This window comes from Lissotriton vulgaris, chromosome 2_2 (assembly GCF_964263255.1).
Source record: "Lissotriton vulgaris chromosome 2_2, aLisVul1.2, whole genome shotgun sequence".
NCBI classification, from domain to species: Eukaryota; Metazoa; Chordata; class Amphibia; order Caudata; family Salamandridae; genus Lissotriton; species Lissotriton vulgaris.
Genome location: NC_141688.1, coordinates 111,794,587 through 111,818,365, shown reverse-complemented (window position 1 = coordinate 111,818,365; position 23,779 = coordinate 111,794,587). Strand labels below are relative to the sequence as shown.

The following is a 23,779-nucleotide window of genomic DNA, read 5'->3' as shown; positions in this document are numbered from 1 at the left end:
GCGACCTCCATTTGTTGAAGAGAAAAGATAAGAGGGGCGACATAGAGATTGAACAAGAGGGGGGGAAAGAGAGGAGCCTTGGGGGACCCCGCACTGGACTTTCCGGACGTCCGCTGTAAAATCACCAGTTACCTGCCTCCGCTGCTCACTGGTCCCTGTTATAAGATCCATCTTAAGATCTGCCCTCTAGCGCGCAAGTGCTTACACGGTCTGGTTCCAGAAAGCATCTGCTGAACACCTACGTACTATGTTAATTTATGCACGCTTAGATGGCATGAAGATTAAGTTACCCCTCTCATGCTCATTTCTCTGTGGTTTCCACAAAATTCTGGATTTGTAAACCGGTTGCTATCCCTGAGCTCAGTTTAAAAAATCCGAAAACTGTTCTTGGCCATTTAATCCCTTCTGTGAGCCTCATTTATTGTTCCCTTGAAGCAGCAGTCTAGGTTGGCCGACTGGAGGCCGCTTGTGTGGATAACACACTGTATACAAATGTTGTCCATTTATCTGGATGGATGGATCAATGAATGACTAATGAAGAATCACAAGACGTGTCTGCGCTATGGTGGACGACTGTGCCTGCACCGTTTGTCGACTTGTACCCCTTTGTTGTACTTATGCCTGAATTACAGCTCCTACTGACCGTGATCCTCTCTCTGGTCATAATAAGACTTTTTTCATCGGTGAGGTCAGAGAGCCAGGGGATTGGCCAAAAAATTAAAATACCAAGAACTAAAGACAAATGGAAATATATTTTATGTTAATCGGAACTGCCACACGGCGACACCCCATTTCGCAATGTGCTTTTTGCAGTTGTTTCTACTTTTGAATATTTCTACTACTGTTCCAGTGGTAAGTAAGGTCGTTCAGCACGGATACAGCATTGGTTATTGCGCCGCCTTTACGGTTCGGCGCAAGTATTGTTAGGAATAATTCATTTAGTTTACATCATTTTCAGTGAGATCCGACTCTTCGACGGTTCTGTAGAATGTACATATTTGATGTACTCTACTACGCCACTGCCACATGGTGGTAGCTTCTAGAACTACTGCCACAATAAAGTTGTAGACGTTATTAAGTAATGAAGTATAATAGATTTAGAACAGGAATCTCCGTCATACGTTTAATGTTTAATGTACTAATTACCAAAATACAATCGCTACTTCTTTCTTTGTCCCCCTTTATTTGTCTTGGTGGGGTAGATTAGACACTATTAAAATAATGATTGTACCCCATGTTCTTTTTACATTATCCATGCTACCTTTTCGAATTCCTGCTTCATATTTTTCACAGATTAATTCTATTTGTACAAAGTTTTTATGGAATAATAAATACCACCGCGTTGCTCTTATGAAACTTAAACATCCCTAAACAGAAGGAGGTGTACGTTTTCCAGATTTTAAATCTTATCATTCCGCACTTTTGATTCATCAATTTTATTCTTTAGCTCATGATTTTGCTGATATCCCTATCCCTCGTTGGATTGTTTTTGAGCTTTCCCTATTTAAAAGACTTTTCTTTTCAAGATATAATATATATGTCTAATTGCTCCTTCATATTGGATAATCCTATTTTAAAATACTCCCGACAATCATTATATATCCTTTTCTCCCATGGTTTAGATACATATCAATGTTTTTTGTCCTCCACTATTTGGTATAACAAATTTATCAAATATAAACATTAATCATTTTATTACAAACATTGGAAGGAGAAGGGAATTATTTTTATCCATCAATTAATTCAATATAATTCTGTTATTCCCTTTCAGGAATTACATTCACAATATCATTTACCTGATTCATTTATTAATGAATACCTTTTAATATCAACAGCTTTGCAGTCTTATTTATCTTCCAGTAATTTCCCTTTAACCTCTCCATCACTCACTCCACACTCACTGTTATATAGTGTTTCTCAAGAACATAGGCCTAAGGCTGCTTTTATTTATAAGTTGTTGTTATCTCATGTTACTGAATGACCTAAATCCCCAGTCGAATTACTCTGATTTATCTATGACACTCCCTATCTCTTCTTGGGATAAATTATGGCTCAATCTCTTTAAAACTTCTATTGCCGCACGTATTACTCAATCCCTTTACTTCATTTATAGTAGAGCTGTTATTAGCCCTGTTAATAAATATCCACGTTTTCCCCTACTTCCTCGTCCCTTTGTTGGTCTTGCTTTGAATCTACTGGGACTTAACTTCATCAACTTTATGATTGTTCGAATGTTTTAAAGTTTTGGCTATTATGTCTATTTGTATGATAATATTTCAATGTAATATTCCATTAACAATTCAAAATGTTTCTTTCGGTCCCTCCCCACCTGATTTTTGATATTTCTAATCATATTATTCTGTTTGATTTATTTATTGCTACAGCCTTTAAAGTGATTTTGTCCTGTTGGAAAGATAACTCTAAATTATCATTTTTAACTTGGTGGAACTTTGTGATGAACACAGAATTACTACTGTTTCTTCTCTTACTCTCTCTCAGAAAATTAAATCCGACCTACTTTGGCTACCCTTTACTTCCTATCTTTCTTCACATGCACCTGCATCTTAATTTCTTACTTTTTTTCAATCTCGAATTCTCTTTATTTCTCTTCTTTTTCTCTTCCTGTTCTTTCTTTTTCTCTTCCCCAATTTTGACTTTCTTTCTCATATTTTTCTCTTAAATGAATGGTTGTATTTTATTCATAATGTGTTCATTGGATTGTCATATGTTCGCTTTCTTAAAACTTAATAAAAAATTATTTTTAAAAAAAACCGGAATCTCCAACCATTTCTGTAATAAGAGCTACCTGTGTTTCATAAACAATCATACCGAGCTACTAATATTGATAGTGCGGTAATAGTGACTACGTCAGACACGATTACCAATAGTGACAATCTCAGAGTATTAGGCAAGGTTGCCAACAGTAATGTGAAAATGGCTTTATCAACAAGGTTAATAGATAAAAACCATAGCTGCAATGCCTTGGCACCATAGTAACATTTTCAGTAATAACTCTCACCAATTCCTCATGATTTATCCTGCAAATATCAGCTTTAAATATATTTTGAGAATTCAGCAAATTGTTTTATGAGCTCCAAAAATGCAAATTTAAAAAAAATCTTAAATACATTATTTTCAATTTGGGGATACATATAATAATTTATTCAAGCAAAAACTTCTACTTTAGTAGGCTGTGTGCATACTGGAGAGCTGCTTACTGGTAGCTGACGAACTGCCAGTACCTCATGAGCTACTCTTTGGAGAAGCCTGATTTAGATTAATGAAAGTAATAAAGATGCAAAGGTTATTACTGGTTAAAAAAAGAGATGATTAGTGCACCTTAGAGATGCAACAGGCAAAATCCTAGTTGAGTCTGTTTGCACATAGACCTCTCTAAGAAACCGTGGGCATCTCTAGATTTTTGTTTAGAGAAATTCTTAGCGAATACTTTAATGTATGTTTGTAAGTATGAGATCCTGTAGGTTTCCCATAATCCACTCTAAACACATATTTGGGAATCGAGCCCACAGTGAGAATAGAACCCACAGTGACTGTATCCCCAGTGAGAGGTATGATGAGATACAATGTTGTTGAGATCCCACATGGCCATGCTGCTTCCTCTCTTGTATCTCACCTACTGTGGATAATTAAGGAAATCATTTTATATAATATGAGGTAGAATCTTGTGTCAGCCCAGGCTGTACTGTTTCTCGCCTCCAAGTGTACCAAAGTTCGTTGTTGGAAGTTTACGTTTCATTGAAGTGCCAGCTGTGTGGTAACGGGCAGTAGAAACATGGACAGGGAGGGTGCCTGATGTTTTTCTTTGTGTTCCGAGTGTAAAAGGGGAAAAAACTTTGATTTAGGGTCAGAGACCTCAGCCAGAGGTTTTCTCACAAACAAAATAATAGTTGTTGGAACTGCTGGCACATTTCTACTCAGCAGTGGTGGTCTTCTTATTAATGCATACATTCATTAATTGCAGAGACCCCTGCGGCTGACTTCTGCCCCTACATACAGTGCTGGATCTATGTCATACATTGACACGATGCTGCGCCCCTCAGCCCCCACATCCAGCCAAAAGTGATGTCGCTATTGCCAGCTTTCCTATTCCAAACTCCTTGTCGCCTTAGATGACAGCCCTTTTGAGGGTTTTTTTTAACATTATTTTTAATAGGATTTTACTTAAACAGTTATCGTTTCATACTGTAAGCATTATCATTCACATTACTGATGTACCTACTTTGAGTAGTAAGATTTCTACCATAAAACCTTTTGCCCGGGGCACACAAGCGGAAGCAGCAGGTTGAAACTGTTCAATTTACATCCGAATTGCGTACTATTAATCTTTGCAAAACAATGGACACATTATAGGACGGGTCGAACACATAAAATGTGTTTTACACCAATTCACTTAAAATGAAACTGCAATCAAAAATAGCAGTAAGATATTTAAACATTTGGTCTTTGTAATCCTTAACATCATTCGATTCATATGGATTAATGAACAGTAATTGTCTGTACTCCTCTGTCCCCCAAGGCCTTGATTAAACCAGCTCCTGCCTGTGCCCTCTACTATCCAGAGTCAATATGACTGTCCAGTATCGTGGCTAATAGGAGATACATATTTCAGGCATTGTCTTGTGAGGCATTAGTTACATTGAGGTGAAAATGGTGCGGTAGTGGTGATGGTAATCCAGTCATTTGGGTTTAGCATTGCTTTTGATAGACTTTGTCACTACAGGAAGTGTCACTACAGGAAGGGCGGACATGAAAAGTTAAAGGTAAAACATAGCAAACAGAAGGCACCTCTTCCGTACATCCTCTTCCCTCAAATGCATCCTCCAGCCCTCATTGGATTCTCTACTGGTAAGCTATGAAGCCTAACATACGGAACGAGAAATTACTGATCAATAAAACTGTTGCTTAATTAACAAAAATATAATTCTGTAAATCTAAATTTCATGTGCTCATTTAAAATGTTGACAGTACTGTTTAAGAAAGTGTTTTGATTTTGTCAGACAGTGTTGAAGTAAATACTTGGCAATGTAATGTCCTTGTTTTTATTTAATCTTTGTCTGCCACAGGCTTATTGTTTTCAGTACATAATAAACATATATATTTTTTTTATTTATTGGGTTTTATATAGCGCTGGCTAGACCCGTAGGTATCAAGAGCGCTTTACATGAGGATCAGTGAATTACAGGTTACAAGTTACATTTGTTACAAAGCATAATCAAACATAGGATAGAAAAGCAGTGTTAAGGTAAATTTGTCAGAGGAGGGGGAGGAAGGAAACAAAACAGGGAGATGGGGAGAAACCATGTCCAATGTCCAAATGAATCCTCCTCCTCAGTCTCACACCTCAACCAGTTGGAAGAAGAGTCCAGTTGAAAATGCCAATTGACGTCTGGTGAGGTAGATGCAGTAGAAGTAATGAAAACGTATGAGCTTGTAAACCTGTGGAAATTACAACCTCCCATGAGAGAATGGGTGCCACCTGACAGTCTGTTTTCTTGAGGAGTCTATTATCGGCCTCCACACCTCCCTCGTGACCGAAAACACACCGAGCGTGTGCATTAACTGAGATTTATACATTCTATTTATTTATTTATTGAGTTTTATATAGCGCTGGCTAGACCCGTAGATATCAGAGCGCTTCACATGAGGATCAGTGAATTACAGGTTACAAGTTACATTTGTTACAAAGCATGATGAAACAGGATAAAAAAGCAGTGTTAAGGTAAATTTGTTAGAGGAGGGGGAGGAAGGAGACCAAACAGGAAAATGGGGAGAAACTTTGTCCAATGTCCGGCTGGGTAGGTGTAGGTAGTTCAATCTCCACTTAGAATAAATGATAAATCCAGAAAACTCAATCTTAGTGAAGAAGGGTTTATTCCATACAATGAACCCACGACTGGTCACATCAAGTGCAGGCAGTAATCTGAAAGATGCACATTTAACATTCCAGAACAGAGAATACCAAAGACACATACCTTCCATAAAGGTCTACACACATTACATGAAATGCACTCTCTACACACCCGAATACAACCAGGAGGGGGGAGAGAGAGAGAGAGCAAGTGGATTCAGTCTCCCTTGGCAATATGATTAAACAAAATGGAATCCATTCAGAAAGTGGTAGTGGTCCCTAAAGTGATGGGGAGCACACAGTGTTGTTTAAATGCCCCTCACACACCAACAGGTCCCTTGGTGTCATGCTTCATCATCGGGGCCTTCGCATCCCTCTACGGGATGCGGCGTGCTACGACTAACGGCTGCGTAGGAGCACTTAGTAGTGAGCTATGTGAGGGTGTGTGTTTAAGGGAAAGAGTGTGAGTGAAGTAGAGGTGAAAAAAGTGAGTTAAATACCTGGCGCGTAGGAAAAAATTATTTATTACGTCCTCGGCTGGTATTATTAAAAAGGTGCAGAGTGAGGTCGATTGTATACGTACTAGGGTATATCAACCATTTCAAAGTGTCAACATGTTTCGGAGCGCAAGGACTCCTTCTTCAGGACAAGGATATGCACGTTATCCTCACCTTACTCACATGAAATGTTAAAGTGTTTTGTACAAAAATTAAATGTGTAATGTACCTAAAAATGTTGTTTGTATAGGTAAGTTCAGTTGCGCCCAATTGGCGTTGAAGAGAACCTGTGGAAAAAAGACATAATAAACATAATAGTCGGATGTCCAGGAACTTAGGGAAGAAAATGCTATCATAGTAAATGAGGGTAAATGGCAGAACCCAAAATGAGGTTCTGACACCCTGTAAAAAAGACATTTAAAAGGACATACAGAAAAAAACACAGACATACATCTACAGTTTAAATTGTTGTCTCCCTGGTATGGATGAAGAGAGGGAGAGAGTGATTAAATGAAGGCTTACTTATTGTCTTTTTTACAGGGTCTCAGAACCTCATTTTGGGTTCTGCCATTTACCCTCATTTACTAGGAAAGCATTTTCTTCCCTAAGTTCCTGGACATCCGACTATTATGTTTTTATGTCTTTTTTCCACAGGTTCTCTTCAACGCCAATTGGGCGCAACTGAACTTACCTATACAAACAACATTGTTAGGTACATTACACATTTAATTTTTGTACAAAACTCTTTAACATTTCATGTGAGTAAGGTGAGGATAACGTGCATATCCTTGTCCTGAAGGAGTCCTTGCGCTCCGAAACATGTTGGCACTTTGAAATGGTTGCTATACCCTAGTACGTATACAATCAACCTCAGTCTGCACCTTTTTAATAATACCAGCCAAGGACGTAATAAATAATTTTTTCCTACGCGCCAGGTATTTTTTAACTCCCTTTTTTCACCTCACACTCTTTCCCTTAAACACACACCCTCACATAGCTCACTACTAAGTGCTCCTACGCAGCTGTTACTCGTAGCACGCCGCATCCCGTAGAGGGATGCGAAGGCCCCGATGATGAAGCATGACACCAAGGGGCCTGTTGGTGTGTGAGGGGCATTTAAGCAACACTGTGTGCTCCCCATCACTTTAGGGACCACTACCACTCTCTACACACCCCCCATCCTATAATACAAAACAGAACAACAAAAAATATATGTATATATATAAAAGATAATCCAAACATCTGAGTAAGTAAAAGGATTCAATAATTAACAAAATCATCGGAACAGACAGGATTCCTAATTCTAGAACTGCATCTGATTGTTGCATTATCCCCAGAACCCCCAGCAGTATCTTGAACATTTTCAACAGTACGATGAATAACATTATCAGAATCGCCATCCCCTACATTCACACCAGAATGAGAAGAAACACGATGCTCTGCTCTGCTTCTGAGCGAGAACCCCAATATCAAACCAATTAGAATCAGCTTGATTAATGGATCTATCGCAAATAATTCTAGCTTGTTCATCCGTAATTCGATTCCACCAACCACGATCTTGTAACATTACAGCCATTCTTGAAACTCTAAGAACTTTGGCAGGAACTGAAAATGTGGATTCTCCTTTGCTAACTCTAATAGGTTTTTTTATAATCACCCAGTCCCCTGGAGACAAAGAAGTTACTTTGACATGTCTCCTTAAATCAAAATGTATTTTATATGTTGCCTGTTTATGTTCAACCTGTCTTCTGATTTTGTGTAAATTCAAACTAGAACTTCCATCACCTAATTTATTTTGCAACCAAGATGGATTAAGCAATTAAATAGGTTTCCTACCTCCGAGTAAAAGATAAGGAGAGACATCAGTGGTAGAGTGTGGTGTTGTGTTGTAACTGCATACCTTCTGGCAAAGATATTTGCAAACATCTAAATTACTAGAAACTGTGGTTTGCACTCCTTCCTTCAGCAATCGGTTAGCTCTTTCAACTAGGCCATTTGAAGACGGACTGTACAAAGGTACTAACACATATTTAACAGAAATATCACACAAGAATTCCTCAAACTTATTCCAAACAAAGTGAGTCCCATTGTCTGTCACAATTTCAGCAGGAAGACCCTCTATCATGAATAACCGCTGCAAAAATGTAACAAAAGAACTAGAATCGGGCCTCACGAATGAAAAATAAAGCCACTTAGAAAAGTAATCAATTACTACGATCAAATGTCTATTCTCAGCACTGAGAAGATTAAAAGGACCAGAAAAATCCAATCCTAACTTTTGCCACGGACCAGAAGGCCATTCAACAGGGCATAAAGGTGAAGTAGATAAGCGCCAATGCTTATCGGAACACAAACACTCTGTCACTTATTCACAACATTTTTAACCTGACCGTCAATTCCAGGCCACCAATACATATCCTTAATTTTCCTGACGGTGCTAGATGTTCCTAAGTGCCCTTCATGGGCAAGAGATATGATCTTTGACCTAATGCCCTCAGGAGGAACCACTTTGTCTTCCCTCACTAAAACATTATCCACAATAGATAGGTCCACAGCAACCTGAGCAAAACATTTGTCTTGCATCGACAAACTCCTATCGCAGGGCCAACCCTGCACCAAAAACTTTTTAACTCTGTGAAGACAAAGGTCATTTTTATCAGCAGACAACCACTCATCTTCTGAAAGTTTGCTACACTCGGTCAAATCATTAATGGTAAGAACATCAAAATCATTTACCTTAACCTCGGACTCCGAATCAGCAACATCTAAAGGAATCCGAGAGAAACAGTCCGCCCTGACATTCTTACCTCCCGGAATATATTTAATCTCGAAATTATATTCTTGCAAACTAGCCAACAATCGGACTAATCTAGAAGCGGCTTTGTTTGAGGAGCTATCCCCCAGCATATATATAAAAGGTTTATGGTCAGTGAACAGTTGGAACCTTGAACCCCAAATGTACATGCAAAACTTTTCAACAGCCCAACAATACGCCAAAGCTTCCCTTTGTATTGTGCTATAATTAGACTCGGCACCACTTAAAACTCTAGAAACAAAGGCTATCGTATACTCTTGACCATTAATCATTTGGCTCAGCACAGCCCCTAAGCCTTTGGAGCTGGTGTCTACGATCACAATCGTAGGTTGTCCATGAGAAAATGCTCTAATCGCTGGTGCATCTAAAATTAATTTCTTCACCGAAAGAAATGCTTATGGAGTATCTGCTGACCAAATATATTTGATTTACAAAAGGGGGTGGTGATGAACAGAGTGTCTGAATTGAGCAGACCACTCTTACCCAGTCCAAAGATCAGGGCTTGATCCATCACCGTTATTTATCTCACTGCCCCATCCCAGCTCAGAACCTGGCTATATGCAAATCAGTCTGTCCCTGGCCCAGTGCATCATGGGAACAGGGCAGACTAAACTACCAAGCCAATTCTTTACCAGAAAGGAGACAAGCTACCGGGGACCGGTTTCTGGCATTTCAGCCGTCTTCGGCCCGGCTTGCTTGAATCCTGATGGAGCAGTGAGAAAGGGACTCATGTCTGAGTATACCCTGCCACACCTATAGTGGCCAAAATCGATTTACAAAAGGGGGTGGTGATGAACAGAGTGTCTGAATTGAGCAGACCACTCTTACCCAGTCCAAAGATCAGGGCTTGATCCATCACCGTTATTTATCTCACTGCCCCATCCCAGCTCAGAACCTGGCTATATGCAAATCAGTCTGTCCCTGGCCCAGTGCATCATGGGAACAGGGCAGACTAAACTACCAAGCCAATTCTTTACCAGAAAGGAGACAAGCTACCAGGGACCGGTTTCTGGCATTTCAGCCGTCTTCGGCCCGGCTTGCTTGAATCCTGATGGAGCAGTGAGAAAGGGACTCATGTCTGAGTATACCCTGCCACACCTATAGTGGCCAAAATCGATTTACAAAAGGGGGTGGTGATGAACAGAGTGTCTGAATTGAGCAGACCACTCTTACCCAGTCCAAAGATCAGGGCTTGATCCATCACCGTTATTTATCTCACTGCCCCATCCCAGCTCAGAACCTGGCTATATGCAAATCAGTCTGTCCCTGGCCCAGTGCATCATGGGAACAGGGCAGACTAAACTACCAAGCCAATTCTTTACCAGAAAGGAGACAAGCTACCGGGGACCGGTTTCTGGCATTTCAGCCGTCTTCGGCCCGGCTTGCTTGAATCCTGATGGAGCAGTGAGAAAGGGACTCATGTCTGAGTATACCCTGCCACACCTATAGTGGCCAAAATCGATTTACAAAAGGGGGTGGTGATGAACAGAGTGTCTGAATTGAGCAGACCACTCTTACCCAGTCCAAAGATCAGGGCTTGATCCATCACCGTTATTTATCTCACTGCCCCATCCCAGCTCAGAACCGGGAGCTTGTTTCCTTCCCAGTGTAAGAATTGGCTTTTGTAGTTTGGTTTGCCCTGTTCCCATCATGCACTGGGACAGGAACAGACTAATTTGCATACAGCCAGGTTCTGAAACTGGGATGGTGCAGTGAGCTAAAAAACGGTGTTGGATCTAGCCCTGATCTCTTGACTGGGTGAGAGCTTTCTGCTTAATTCAGAGACTCTGTCCCTCACCACCCCTTGTTGTAAATATGACCAAATATTTTTCTGTAGCACATCCCGGAGAGGTTGTACAATTAACGCATAACTTTGTACAAAACTAGTGTAGTACTCACTGAGTCCCAAAAACGCTCTCAAAGCATCCTTATCTTGTGGCCTTGGAGCATCCTTGATAGCATTAATCAACGATAATTTAGGTTTAATGCCATCAACTGAAATATTGTGACCCAAATAATCAACATCTTAGGTAATAAATTTACACTTCTTCCTATTAACCGTCATGCCAACACCCTCTAATTTTTGCAAAACGCACTCAACAAGATTATAATGCGATTCCAAAGACGCAAAATGAATTAAAATGTTGTCCTGAAACGCCTGAATACCATCTATATTAGAAAACAAATGATCCATAAGGCGTTTATACATGCTGGGCGCAGACGCCAGTCCGAAAGGCAAACATTTGTACATAAAACCCCAAACGGAGTAACAAAAGTAGTTAACCATTGAGAATCTTTCGCGAGGGGAATCTGGTGGTATGCAGACTTTAAGTCTATAGTTGTAAAATACCTACTACCACCTAAATTTGCGAGCATCTCCTGAATTCTGGGCAACGGGTGGCAATCAATATGAATGTTACGGTTAAGTGCCCTCAAATCCGCACAGAGACGAATCTCGCCAGAGCTCTTGCGATCCACGACACTGGCTGAATCCCACTCAGATGACTCTACAGGTGTTATAATATCCTGAGAACATAAATCAGAAAGCACTATTTTCAAATCATCACAAGCAGATAACTGAATAGGTCTGCACTTTTTAATAACTAGAATTGCATTCTCCTTGAGGACAATATTGAGTTGAAAACAATTAACCAAACCAACCCTGTCAATGAAAACCGTAGCATATTTAGTCAGTAACTTCGTCAAAACAGGGTCATCAGCAGTCAAGACAGAATTATCTCAAACAGACAAAATAGGCAAATCACCCAGAACAACTGGATCTGCATGCCTGGGTTTCAACATGATTCCCAATTTTGCTTGATCCTGCCAACCCGATATGTCACAACCATTTACAGCCACATATATTTTAGTGAAAATTTGTCTCCCTTAAAAGTTGACAGAAAGAGAAAAGTAACCACACATGGTGATGTCAAATTCACCGAATGCCTTAGGATTGACATCAGTAGGTTTAAGCAAGACATTAGACCAAAACTTCTTGAAGGTTTTAAGATCTTAGATGGTGATTGGAGAACCTGAATCAGCCATAACACTGATATCAACCGCCCCAATCAGCATGTTACACAAAGGACCTTTGCACTTTTTGATGTCACTATTCATAGTGTTAATTTCAATAGTAGATAGCGTATTACTCATTGCTTGGCAAAGTTCTTCTTCATCAATTTCTAGAGAATTCACTTTTTTCTTATGTTTGGCAGCTCTACATACAGTATTAAAATGTCCTATTTGTTTGCAAATGTTACGTCTTTTACGAAGAGCTGGACAACTCACCCATGTGGTACTTGGAGCCACACCTGTAACAAAACCCCTTGTTTTCAACATGAACATTCGTGTTTTTAGGTTTAGTAGACACCACACTGACGACAGGTTCATTACCTTTTATGCTCGCAGACAAATCTGTAGTTGTGAGTTTACCAGAAGCATCTTGAGGTAAAATTTTTGAGGAAACTACAGATCTCTCTATGCTAAAAGCAATATCCATAACCTCATCCAGTGATGGATTTTTACAGGTTAAAATACGCTCCTGTATTTTCCTATTGAAACAATTGAAAACCAATTGATCTCTTAAGGCAGTATCTAAGTATGAACCAAATTGACACTTGGCCGCTAAGACACGCAAAACAGCCAAGTAATCATCAATTGATTCATCTTGCATTTGTTTTCTTTTTAAAAAAACATGCCTTTCCACCATAACAGAAGGTTCATCTATGTAATTTCTTCCAAGTCTAGCAAGGGTCTCTCTATAAACATTCCACGTTTCATCGCCAGATGGCGCTGCAACAACAGGTAAATTATCAAAAACATCTTGGCTAGCACTGCCTGAATGATTAAATAACAAAGCTTTTTTCCTAGAGGACGAATACTTGGTGGTGTCTATAGCCTCCAAGTAGTTATCAAAGATCCTAAACCACTTTTGCCAAGGAACTAACGGCTTGCCTGGAACCTGTAGGAAAGGAGGAGGTTACATGACGTTGTTTGATGAAGAAGACATATCTATACAAACAGATGCAAATATAAATGATAAAAAATATACTGCGATAACCTTAGACACTCATGAAAACAACAAAAGTAATAATAATAATAAAGAAACTGAGAAAGGATTTCTCAATGAGTAAATAAACAAATAAATAAAGTCACCAAAAGTAAATCCACGCTCCAAAATCGTGTGCTTATCATGGAAGAAAAGCACTCCTAATGATTCCAAAGATGAAACCAAGAAGCGGTGTGAAGTCCGATGAAGTGCTGTGAGAGTTTTGAAGATCAACGAGGCTTGTAAATGCGAGCGTCTATGTGCCTGTAACTTGCCGATACGAAGCTGATCAAAAGACGTCAATATGGCCGCCGCCGGAAAATGATCAGCGTCTTGAACGTGAGATGCGTGATGAGGCGTGAATGTGACTTCGTTTGATGATTCCGCTGCTTTAGAGACCAGCTATACGTCACAGAGCAAGCTTAAGGATCCTGCGCTCGTGGAAACTGCAGATAAATGCCGGTAAGTTTCAAAGATAAACAACCATGAAAGCATGAGCCATGCTACGCTCTAGCCAGCAACATAAACTAAAATAAAACTGGCGTCGGAGTGTAGCAATAAAGAGGCTATAAGTCACAAGCACATTACCTCAATGACACAGCAGACGATGATGAAGTCCATAAATCACCAGAACAACTCCAACAAGATAGCACGTCACACAGGCAGCTTTCCAATAAAATCTGTGACACACCAGGGTAAATGTCTTGCGATCGAGGTGCATGAAGATGTGGAAAAATCCAAGAATCTCCTTTAGAAACTGCAAATTTTAAGTAAAGTTAAACAAACTAAAGTAATAAATAAATCCAAGGTCGGTGGGTCTTGACAAAAAAAGTTGCCAATATTTGTAGGAAGTTCAATCTCCACTTAGAATAAATGATAAATCCAGAAAACTCAATCTTAGTGAAGAAGGGTTTATTCCATACAATGAACCCACGACTGGTCACATCAAGTGCAGGCAGTAATCTGAAAGATGCACATTTAACATTCCAGAACAGAGAATACCAAAGACACATACCTTCCATAAAGGTCTACACACATTACAAGAAATGCACTCTCTACAGTAGGTGACGGCCAAGGGGAAGAACCAGGGCTGATCTCCTCTATAGCTGTCTGGCAGCTCTACTGGGAATTGGCCATAATGCTCGGACTCCGCTGTCAAAGGGAGGGGGAGGAAAGAGACAAAACAGGGAGAACGGAGAGAAACTGTGCTCAATGTCCGACTGAGGAGGTGATGGTCAAGGGGATGAACCAGTGCCGATCTCCTCTATAGCTGTCTGGCACCGGGCATCGGCCGTAATGCTTAGACTCCCCTGTCAGGGGGGTGAGGTGGAAGGAGACAAAACAGGGAGATGGGGAGAGGCTGAGCTGGATGTCGGGTTGGGAGTTGGAGAGATGAGAAACCAGCTGTCCAAACAAAATCCAGATGGGCATGGGGATATTGTTATGGTGATTATCAAGGCGCCATCAGCAGGAGGCTCGATAGCCGGGAGAGGCAGGCGCCAGAGAGCTGGAGAAGACAGCTGGCTGAACGGGGGCAGGGGGCGGGCACCATCTTAGAGTTACGCGTTTTCCTGGGCCGATCGTACAGTAGACATAACGTCCTTGAAGTGTCCCCAGGATGGAGCTCCTATGTAAAGGGGGATCAGAAGGGATGCCTCAACAGCTCACGTACACATAGGGAGCTTTGGGTCAGCCCCTTGCTCATGATTCAAAAACGTTGTTGCCTACTTTTAGGTTTCTGCTCTTTATTCCATTGTTCTCTTCCTTTTTTGTGTGTTTGTCACTCTCTCTCTCCCCCACAAGGAGCACTACAGTCTCAGTGTTTTAATTTCCTATTTTTTTTTCCTTTCACTTTTAGCACTCCTGGGAGTGCATGTTGTTCCATGGTCACTACGCCTCACTTACTCTAGCTGGTATTCAACCCCCCCCTTCCTGTGCGTGATCTTTCACTCTCCTCTTACCAGCTCGTTTGTTGCTCTCAAACGTTCTTGGGTCCATTCCCACAAACTTAACTTTTTCATTTTTTTCTTTAGTTTTTGAACTTTAAAAGTTTCCAGCAACTTCAAAGCGATAACTGGCCACTTACTTCATTGTTTTGACACTCCTGTGCTTTTTGCCCACTTTTTTCACTCCAAAAGGACTATCCACCATGTTAGAGTGGTAAATCAAAAATGACTGTCATTACGTTATGCACAGCACACAAATGTATTGGGGCTTTATATGCATGCATGCATCACGGTACACATGTCTTACTACGCATGTGTATACATTGATGGCCATCTTGGAATGGCTTTCCTTTAATAGAAATAGACACATTCTAAAATGGCCTCTCATACATCTGCATGTGTGTGCTCCATGTGTGCCCTTGCCTCATGAGGCTCTGGCAGCTGTTTTGCCTTTACCTAATAGCAATGTAAACTAGCATTGGCAAAGCCAGTGGCTTGGCCTTTTACATCTGAGACCTACTTGACCTTGCCATTGTTTATTTCATGCCGACTATGTTGGCGAAAAACAGTTGTAAAAAATTCAAGTACTTACACTGGGCTTTGGGCCTGCCTGTTGCTTACCACTGGTTGGCTTGCATGTCTCATCTGCTTGCTTTTTATTCAATGGCTTTCATTACTCTTCTTGTGTTTATCCTATCACTGGTGCATAGTTTTCTTTTTTTGATTTGATGACTTCTATACTTCCATTGCTGACACTCAGGAAGCTACTTTTATTTTATTTTAGGACTTCGTCAGTCTGGATGTGTTATTTTACCTTCTCCCTTGTACTCACGCGCCCCCACACCCCAAATACCTGCATCCCATTTGCTGCATGTTGCTTCCTCCTTTGTTTTCGCCACCTCTCCCTACCCATCTTTATTTATTATTCACCTCCCTCCCTACATCAAGCTCCTTTGTTCTTCCCCTGCCTCCTCCCCCGAATCCCTTTGCTTACCCTCTTTCCCTGTTTCCCCTCCCCTCACACACCCATTGACTTTTCTCTCCTCCAGTTTCTCAGTTGCTTCCCTTCCCTTTCCGTCATGATATTCTCATTAGTTATTCATTTATTCTTTTGCATTTTTGGCAGGACCAGCAGCCGCATTTGCTTCTGAGCTGTTCTTTTTTCAAGACCGTTTTGCACCGATTTCAATTATGGTTTTCAATGACTGTTAATAAAATTAAAAAATGGCAGCCACATTGCATCCATATGCATGCATGGTGACCCATGTGCATGTGTACATCATGACAATCTCTTGTGTAGCAGCATGACACATGCGTACATATACGATCAAGCGTTTTGTCTTTTTTTGCTGCTGATGCTGTAAAGCCTCAGCAAAAAACATGTTTTTTCTTTTTGTTGATGATTATTAGCATTGGCAAAAAACATTGGTAATGCTAGTAGGTATGCATTAGAAGCTAAAAGTCAAGCCCTATTGGCTATGCCATTGTTTGTTTTCTTACTATCCTCTGTCTAAGGAATACATTGCTTTTCTTAAAGCTCATGGACTTGCACACTAAAATTTCACTAATGTCTTTTTTCTTTTGTTTTAGGAAACTTATCAATATTGCATTTGTGGACATGAATCCATTTCCATTGCGTCAAATTAGAAATCGGAGAGCTTACCACCTTGAGAAAGTACGACTTGAACTTACTGAGCTAGAGGCCATTCGACAGGACTTCCTACGGGAAAGAGACTCCAATCCAGAGCGAAGGGACCTTATCAGCGACGATGAGGAAGATAGCTGAAAGAACATATTCATTAACAACTTCATAGCCAGAATAAACTCAGTAGCTTCACGTCAGACATGTTTGATACAAGTAACACCCCTTAACCAGAATTGTTTGTTATTCCTTGGACTTATGCAGGACATAACTCCAATGCAAATTCAGCACTTTAGTTCTGATTTTTCAGATCAATAAGCCTTGTTCACCCACATTCGTGCAGTGATATCAGTTTTGTCTTAAAAGCACTGGTGACGAAAGTGCTTCTGTGTTTGTATTAATCTCTTCCATTTAGGGGCTGGTCTGCTTTTTGGAGGTAGTATGTATCCGATTATACAGTGTTATGCTGGACTTGATAATTTTATACCAGGTCTGTTTGCAGTTTTGAAACAAGTGTTTTGTGCAAAAATCCCTTGCGTTTCTACAAAGATGGATAAAACATTTTTCGAGATTCCAATGACCGCCAACAATTTTTTCAGAAAACGATCGCCTATGTGGAAGGTTTTTCTATTTTTTTAAAGTCTGTTGTATAGAGGGAAATCGTTTTAGATTCCCTACTTGAAATAGACAGTTTAAACACAGGAGACATAAGTCAAAATTATGGTGATCAACGTATTGTGATTTCCTTTTCTGGCAGAACAATTAAAATTAATCTTTTGTCTGCTCAGCAGTAATAGTTACAGCAATTTTTTATTATTTTTAAAAAAAGGTTTGAGTTTTTTTGTTCATCGTGGTTTGATCTAAAAGATGGACTAGGCAATCTCTGTAGTGTTCTCTTATGGATTCACAGTAAAACACTTGAATATTTAGGTGCCAGCTTTGTTCACTTCATGTAGTATTTTTTTGGTGCAACTTAGATATTTTGTGAGCTGGCAGCGATCACAAAAAACACTAACTTAGAGTTGTGCGGCAGAGCTTTGTCTTACATAGGCTTTTTTCTGCCAGTTCCTCCAAAAATATGACATTCCTATCGTATTTTTCCCTGAACATATCAGAAGGTGGCCTGCCCTCCTTATGTTGCAGTTAATATTTATTAGAGAAAGTTGCATGAAAGGGAATATTTTGATTGTTGGAATAGTGTTGTATTTTTTATCTTTTGGAAAAGAGGGGTTTGGTTAAGAGTTGACAATCTGAAATACTGCTAATTAAATAAATTTTCATAAATGGCAATTTTTGCAATTAATAAGGAGAAAAATGAAAAGTTGCTGAAATGTTTATGATGTTTTTTGGAAATCAAGAGAAGACTACTTTTGAGAACATGCAACATACTAAGTTCCAGTTTAGTAAATACCAAATTAAAAGTAGAACTAAGTGGAGCTCTAATTTCAGATATCTGGTGAGCCTGCTTAGGTCGGCAAAGAACATATTTAGAGAACAACGTTGCTAAATTTGTTGGATAAAATGTCCAACCAGTTGAGTTCAGTATTGTTTTGCAATCAAGTGCACTTGCAAGAGATGTTATTTTGTAAATACGCCATAAATCTGAGTTCAAGAATGTACTCTAACCTTATATTCTCCTGCTGCCTCCAGGAATTAGTTAGTTGGGCTTTAAAGTTTTATGATAAGCACTTTTCTTTATGCAATATTACAATCATTTATATTTTATCAAGAATATTGAAGCTATTTGGTATCACTTGATTATAGTTTTCTATGTTTTGTATGTATTATTTCTGATATCAGTATTTTAAGAGCTGGTCTCTCACAATCAATGTGAAGTGTCTGTAATTAGTTCTCTTAGTATGAAAACGGAATCGCATTTACAGATCTCTACATGTACGTTATTCTTTACTCCTGTTTTGTTGTCGTAGCGCAGAACATAAGACCTGGAAATTGAGCATGCATACCATATACACACAACTCATTTGTTTTTACTGAGAAGCTTACATAAGTGTTTTGAAAGTCGTCTATACATTTTCATACCTATGTACTCAATGTATGCATTTTAATTTTGGTATATAAGCTTGTTAAATACTACCATCATGGTTGTGCATTTCTTTAAATGGTCCATTTAGTATGTATGAAATATGCATTGACTTTTTCTTCTCTGTATTCCAGGTTTTGCAGAGAACGGGTGTGTGAGCTCAGATAATATGACCTTTGTTCAGTTATGGATGCAAAGCCTTTTTAATGATCTCTTTAAACTGTTATCCTTAGGAGAACTTACCTGCAGTAGGATCTCTCTTCCCCAAAACAATTCTGCCTGCTTTTCAAAAGTTAGGGAAGTCGACAGGACCTTTAAATATTATGACTGCCTGATGGAATCTAAAGAAAGACATGGCAGTTTAGCTGACCACGCTCACAGGCACATTGAAAAAATGTGAGGATTTAATTATAATGACAAAACGTAAGAATCTGCATATTATTTAAATGCTCAACATTCAATGCCACAATTTAAAGCACTGGGCAACATTTAAATGCTTAACATTCGCTGTTGTACAGCCATACCTACTACACTTTTAAACAGCTTGTTACTTAAGACATCTACCAAAATATCTATACAAGGTTTACTTATAATTTAAGAGCCTTTTAAGAGTGTAATATTTTTTTATTTTTTATTAAGGACATTTGAAATACCTGTATAGAATGCATTTGAATTCTCTGTGTCCTTTAGTATCTAGGGGTTTTGATTTAAGAATAATGAGCTGATGTACTGAAAGTGGTGGGTACCACGATGTTAGGGTTGCTTTGTACTAAAAGCAAAGCATTGGTATTATAAGGGTTGGTTAGAGCAGGGCAGATACCACATTGATGTTGAAGGTGCATGATTTTTACGAGCCATCATATACAGTTACTGAGGGGAAAGTTATTAAGTATGTGTTTTTCCAAAGCATTCATACTCCCTTTTGACAAGTACTACAAATGATTCTACACCACACATTGTCAGCTTCAAGAAAGTGAGCCATGCGCATGAGAAGACATTTTGAATTAAGATTTTGTTTTACTGTAGAATCCTTTCCTTTATGTACATCTGCTTATTCAGATATAGCACGTTTACTTCTAAATAGCCTTTCTTTATCCCATGTGGTTAGTGTCTACCCTAAGCTAGATACTTCCAGAAAAAGGTGATTGTCCGAATTTCTAAATGCTGTCCAAACTGAGCTTTCTGCGCCAAAAGATGGACACAATTTACCCTTTGACAATAAACCTTTGCTGTGTCTCTTTGTTCAGTGGTCCAATTGCCTTCAAACATAAGGCAGTGCGAAGAGTGAAGCTGTCTCCATAGTCTGGTGAATATTTTACCTGCCAAGCTGCCCGCGATGGCTTTTATGACCGCAAAAAATAAAACAGTGACTTTTAGTTGAGTTCTCTTTAGTGATCATCTAGACCTGCCCTCCACCCATGCTCCTGGGCAGATGTAAGTTAAGTTTTTTTATATTGTGTTTAATGTATACAGTGGCTGGAATTCCCAGTTGAGAGTTGCTTTCTTCTGTATATTTTCTGTGACGCTGGCACTCCCTAATTGATTTGACCAGGTTCAATTTATAAACAGCTGCTTAAAGTGTCCTACGAGCTGTTTTATAGGACTAGAATAAAATATATAATTTACTCCTTTTCAGGCGCATTAAGTGGTGCCATATACTCCTAGCGGAACTCCAACTTCCATTTGGAGGTCATAATATTGGGTTGGTTACCACAGGCTACACCACCTACACACACAAAGCCCACAAACAGTGCAACACATAACTTGTTTACATGATGTAAATTACCTTTACAGCTTACTGTTCAAGTTAGTGTCAGTTGTCATGGTATGACTTCCTAGGCAGCATATGTTTTGCATTTGGCATCCCTTAACGGACAGCCGGTGATTATTTTTTATTGCTGATATTTTCCGCTTACTCACAATATGTAAATTTAACTTGTAAATCCCTGCCTCTGTCGTATGGCTGAGAGGCGTACGTTTTGGAGTGTTTGATATTTGGGGGGTGTGACATCAACCAACCAAGCCTCCCCTTCCTCTGCTTATTGACTCGTGTGGCTTTAAAGTCTGGCAGTGGTAAGTGCTCCTTCACATTCCCTTTAAAGTCTCTCTGCCTTTTAAATTTCTTCACAGAACAGCAAGTGACCCGAAAGAGCCAAGTCATCTCTAAAGCTCTATTAAGGCATGGAATTTCAGGTGCACTTGGACCAGTGGTACTTGGTTGTTAAGCATTTAGAAAAGACTCTTATTTTCCTGTTAGGAAGTCAAATGAATTGACCTGTGCTGTTACAGCAGTGTATTAATATATATGACTTATTAGGCTTCATGTCAGAAGAACCTATGTGCAATCTTTAATTGCAGTCTATAGTCTTTGCCAGTCAGTCCTCCTTAAACCAGGATATAGTAGAATTGCACCTTAATATTAATAGATGGAGGCAAGCAGCATTTCAACAGGGCATTGGACTGTTCAAATAATTTCTCAAACCTTGTGTTTCCGCTCTGGATTTTCAGTTAGTCATAGACCAAAGAGTTAGAATATCTCAACTGAAGTTTAACTTAATCTAAACTGCTAAATATGGAGGTTTGATCTATGTGTATGCTTTTTGTCTCCAGCATTTCATTAAAATTACACAAAAATAGGAAAATTGTGCAGCATGAAATGCAGTGGGATGAGGCTCAAATCAGATGAATATTGAGGATAGTATGAATGGTTTACTTTCTGAGTACTAGAGTCCATACCTCACAGGAGTATAGATCTGAATATATGAAATCCTAGTTCTGCTCTTCTTCCTGTTTCATAATAACATTCTCTTACCCATTTTACAAAAGAGGATCCCTCCCAATTATTTAACTTCATGATGAAAAAGGCATATTAATTTCGGGTTGGTTTGAGGTGATAATTTCATTTGCACAAATTTCTAATCCCATGTTTTCTATGCAGTTATTTTGGCTTCATTAGTAACTCAATCCAATGCTTAGTACAGTCCTTTTTGTTTTTCTACAGTTTCCTCATTTTTAAATAGGCCATGCAGCATTACCAGCATTTTAGAAATCTGGGCAGTGGACAAAGCCTTAAAAACGTTTCTGTGCCTAGATATTGTAAACAAACTGTGAATGGAAGGCATTGCTTCCTGATGCAGCTAGGTGGAATGTATTTGTGGCTAATTGTTCAAACACATGCCCCTATGGGACTGCCTTCTAAAGAATACCACCAAGAAGTGCACAGTACCCAAATAGACTGAGTGGCCGAAATGCAGGCGGCTGCATTAAGAATAATGATTCTCCAATTGTGAGAGCAGAGAATCTGGAGTTTAATAAAGGGACAGCAGCTACGTTGTACCTCACAGCACCAACCTATAAATATCAGTGAGAACAATGTTGAATTTCCACAATGTACAGATTCCAACAGTATCCTAGAATCATAGTCTTACATGCTCTCAAGACCATGCTGTGATCCTTTTCTAATCTGTATCTTGATAAACAAAGTGATTGTGCTTCTGAAGCAAACTGAATACCAGAACAAATTTCCCTCCAACAGTAAAATATGTAAGGACAACAATACTATAAAATAACTCTGTGTAATCTCTAGTCCAAATACTCATTTAATTGTTACTTGCATTCCACATCTTACGACCATATTACTTGATTGCGTCTTTTCATACATTGCAAACCTATAGCACATATGCAACAATATTTGGGATGAAAGGGATAGTGCTAGTTTACTTTTCTAAAATAAAATCCTGATTCTCCCCTCACACATTTGGAGAATCGTAATGTTTTTGCCGACACTGGAGACTAGCATTAGTCATTTTAAGAGCTCTAAGGAACTCCGATGAGAAATATGTTCAGTTTGCTTCAAGTAAAATGAGAAAATCTCTTAATCACATCAGTATTGCTACCTTCAAATTGTCTTCCAATCCCCCCCAAATGAAACCGTTTATTGTCCGTTACCGCAGAGAATGAATGAACTGTAAATACATGCATAGTAACACCAGCTACTCAACTGTTTTCACCCATTTAGCCAAAGAAAATTATTAAACTGCATTAAAAGTTCCCCAAGCGCACATGTAGCACCACCGGTATCTTGAGAGTGCGATCCCTAATTCTAATTGGGCCGTGGCCCCATTAAAATGAGGGAATCATTTTGCCTCAGCACCCACACCATACTATGGGCACTTAGGCAAACAGACACTTAGGAAGTGCACTGAAGTATGCCTCAAAAAGGTGGCATGCACACTGCCGATGTGCATCCTTAAGGCAGCCCTATGGAGAAGTGGAAGGGGGTCCAGGAGTCTCTCCAGACATCTCCCTGCATATGAATGCAGTCACTCACTGCACACACCTGCAGGGGTATCCCTGTCTCCTCTTTAAAGTGCAGCCTGTACTGTGAGCCACAAGCGTGTTGTAAGCAGCCGCTTAGTATTTTACTGTATTTTTTTACTGTATTTTACAGGCGCAGGGTTCACGGCTGCCCTGGGTAGAATCTCATTGAATGGTATAGAGTGCGCTCTCCCTGTTTGTCCCCAACACACCTCTTTGAAGGTGCTCCGTGACACAAAAAGGGACAGTACACCCTGTCTATAATACAGGCACTGGTGGACAGTCCTCCATCGCCTAATCTCGAACTCCTACAACCATCTAACTGCATACAATTCTCCCTGATAAAAAGGCTAATGAACTATAGGTGACATGGCTGTGGATTTCATAGCCAAAATAAAACTAACTCCATCCAGAATGAAAAATCTCACTTAACCTCCGATTGTCTTCCATCTAAAAGCTGTGAAACATTGCATTACAAAGTAGCTAGCATTAATGGATGCTACTGTAGTCTTATAAAGGCATTCAAGGACCACCTTCAAACCATGGTAAGATAAAAGTAGTGTCTTATGCCAGATCTATGGTTGTGTAGCCTAATCCTTTTTAG

At 39.6% G+C, this 23,779-nt stretch overlaps 1 protein-coding gene across 1 annotated transcript in view; it reads left to right on the top strand.

The window, feature by feature from the left end:
- The window catches only part of TBC1D2B (TBC1 domain family member 2B), a 259,910-nt gene extending 241,001 nt beyond the window's left edge, over positions 1–18,909 (top strand). Inside the window, exon 13 of the mRNA XM_086959405.1 lies at positions 16,766–18,909. Within this exon, the coding sequence (XP_086815531.1) occupies positions 16,766–16,961 (196 nt within the window). The 3' untranslated portion in view covers positions 16,962–18,909. The remainder of the gene's footprint in view (positions 1–16,765) is intronic.
- The last annotated feature ends 4,870 nt before the right edge of the window (positions 18,910–23,779 follow it).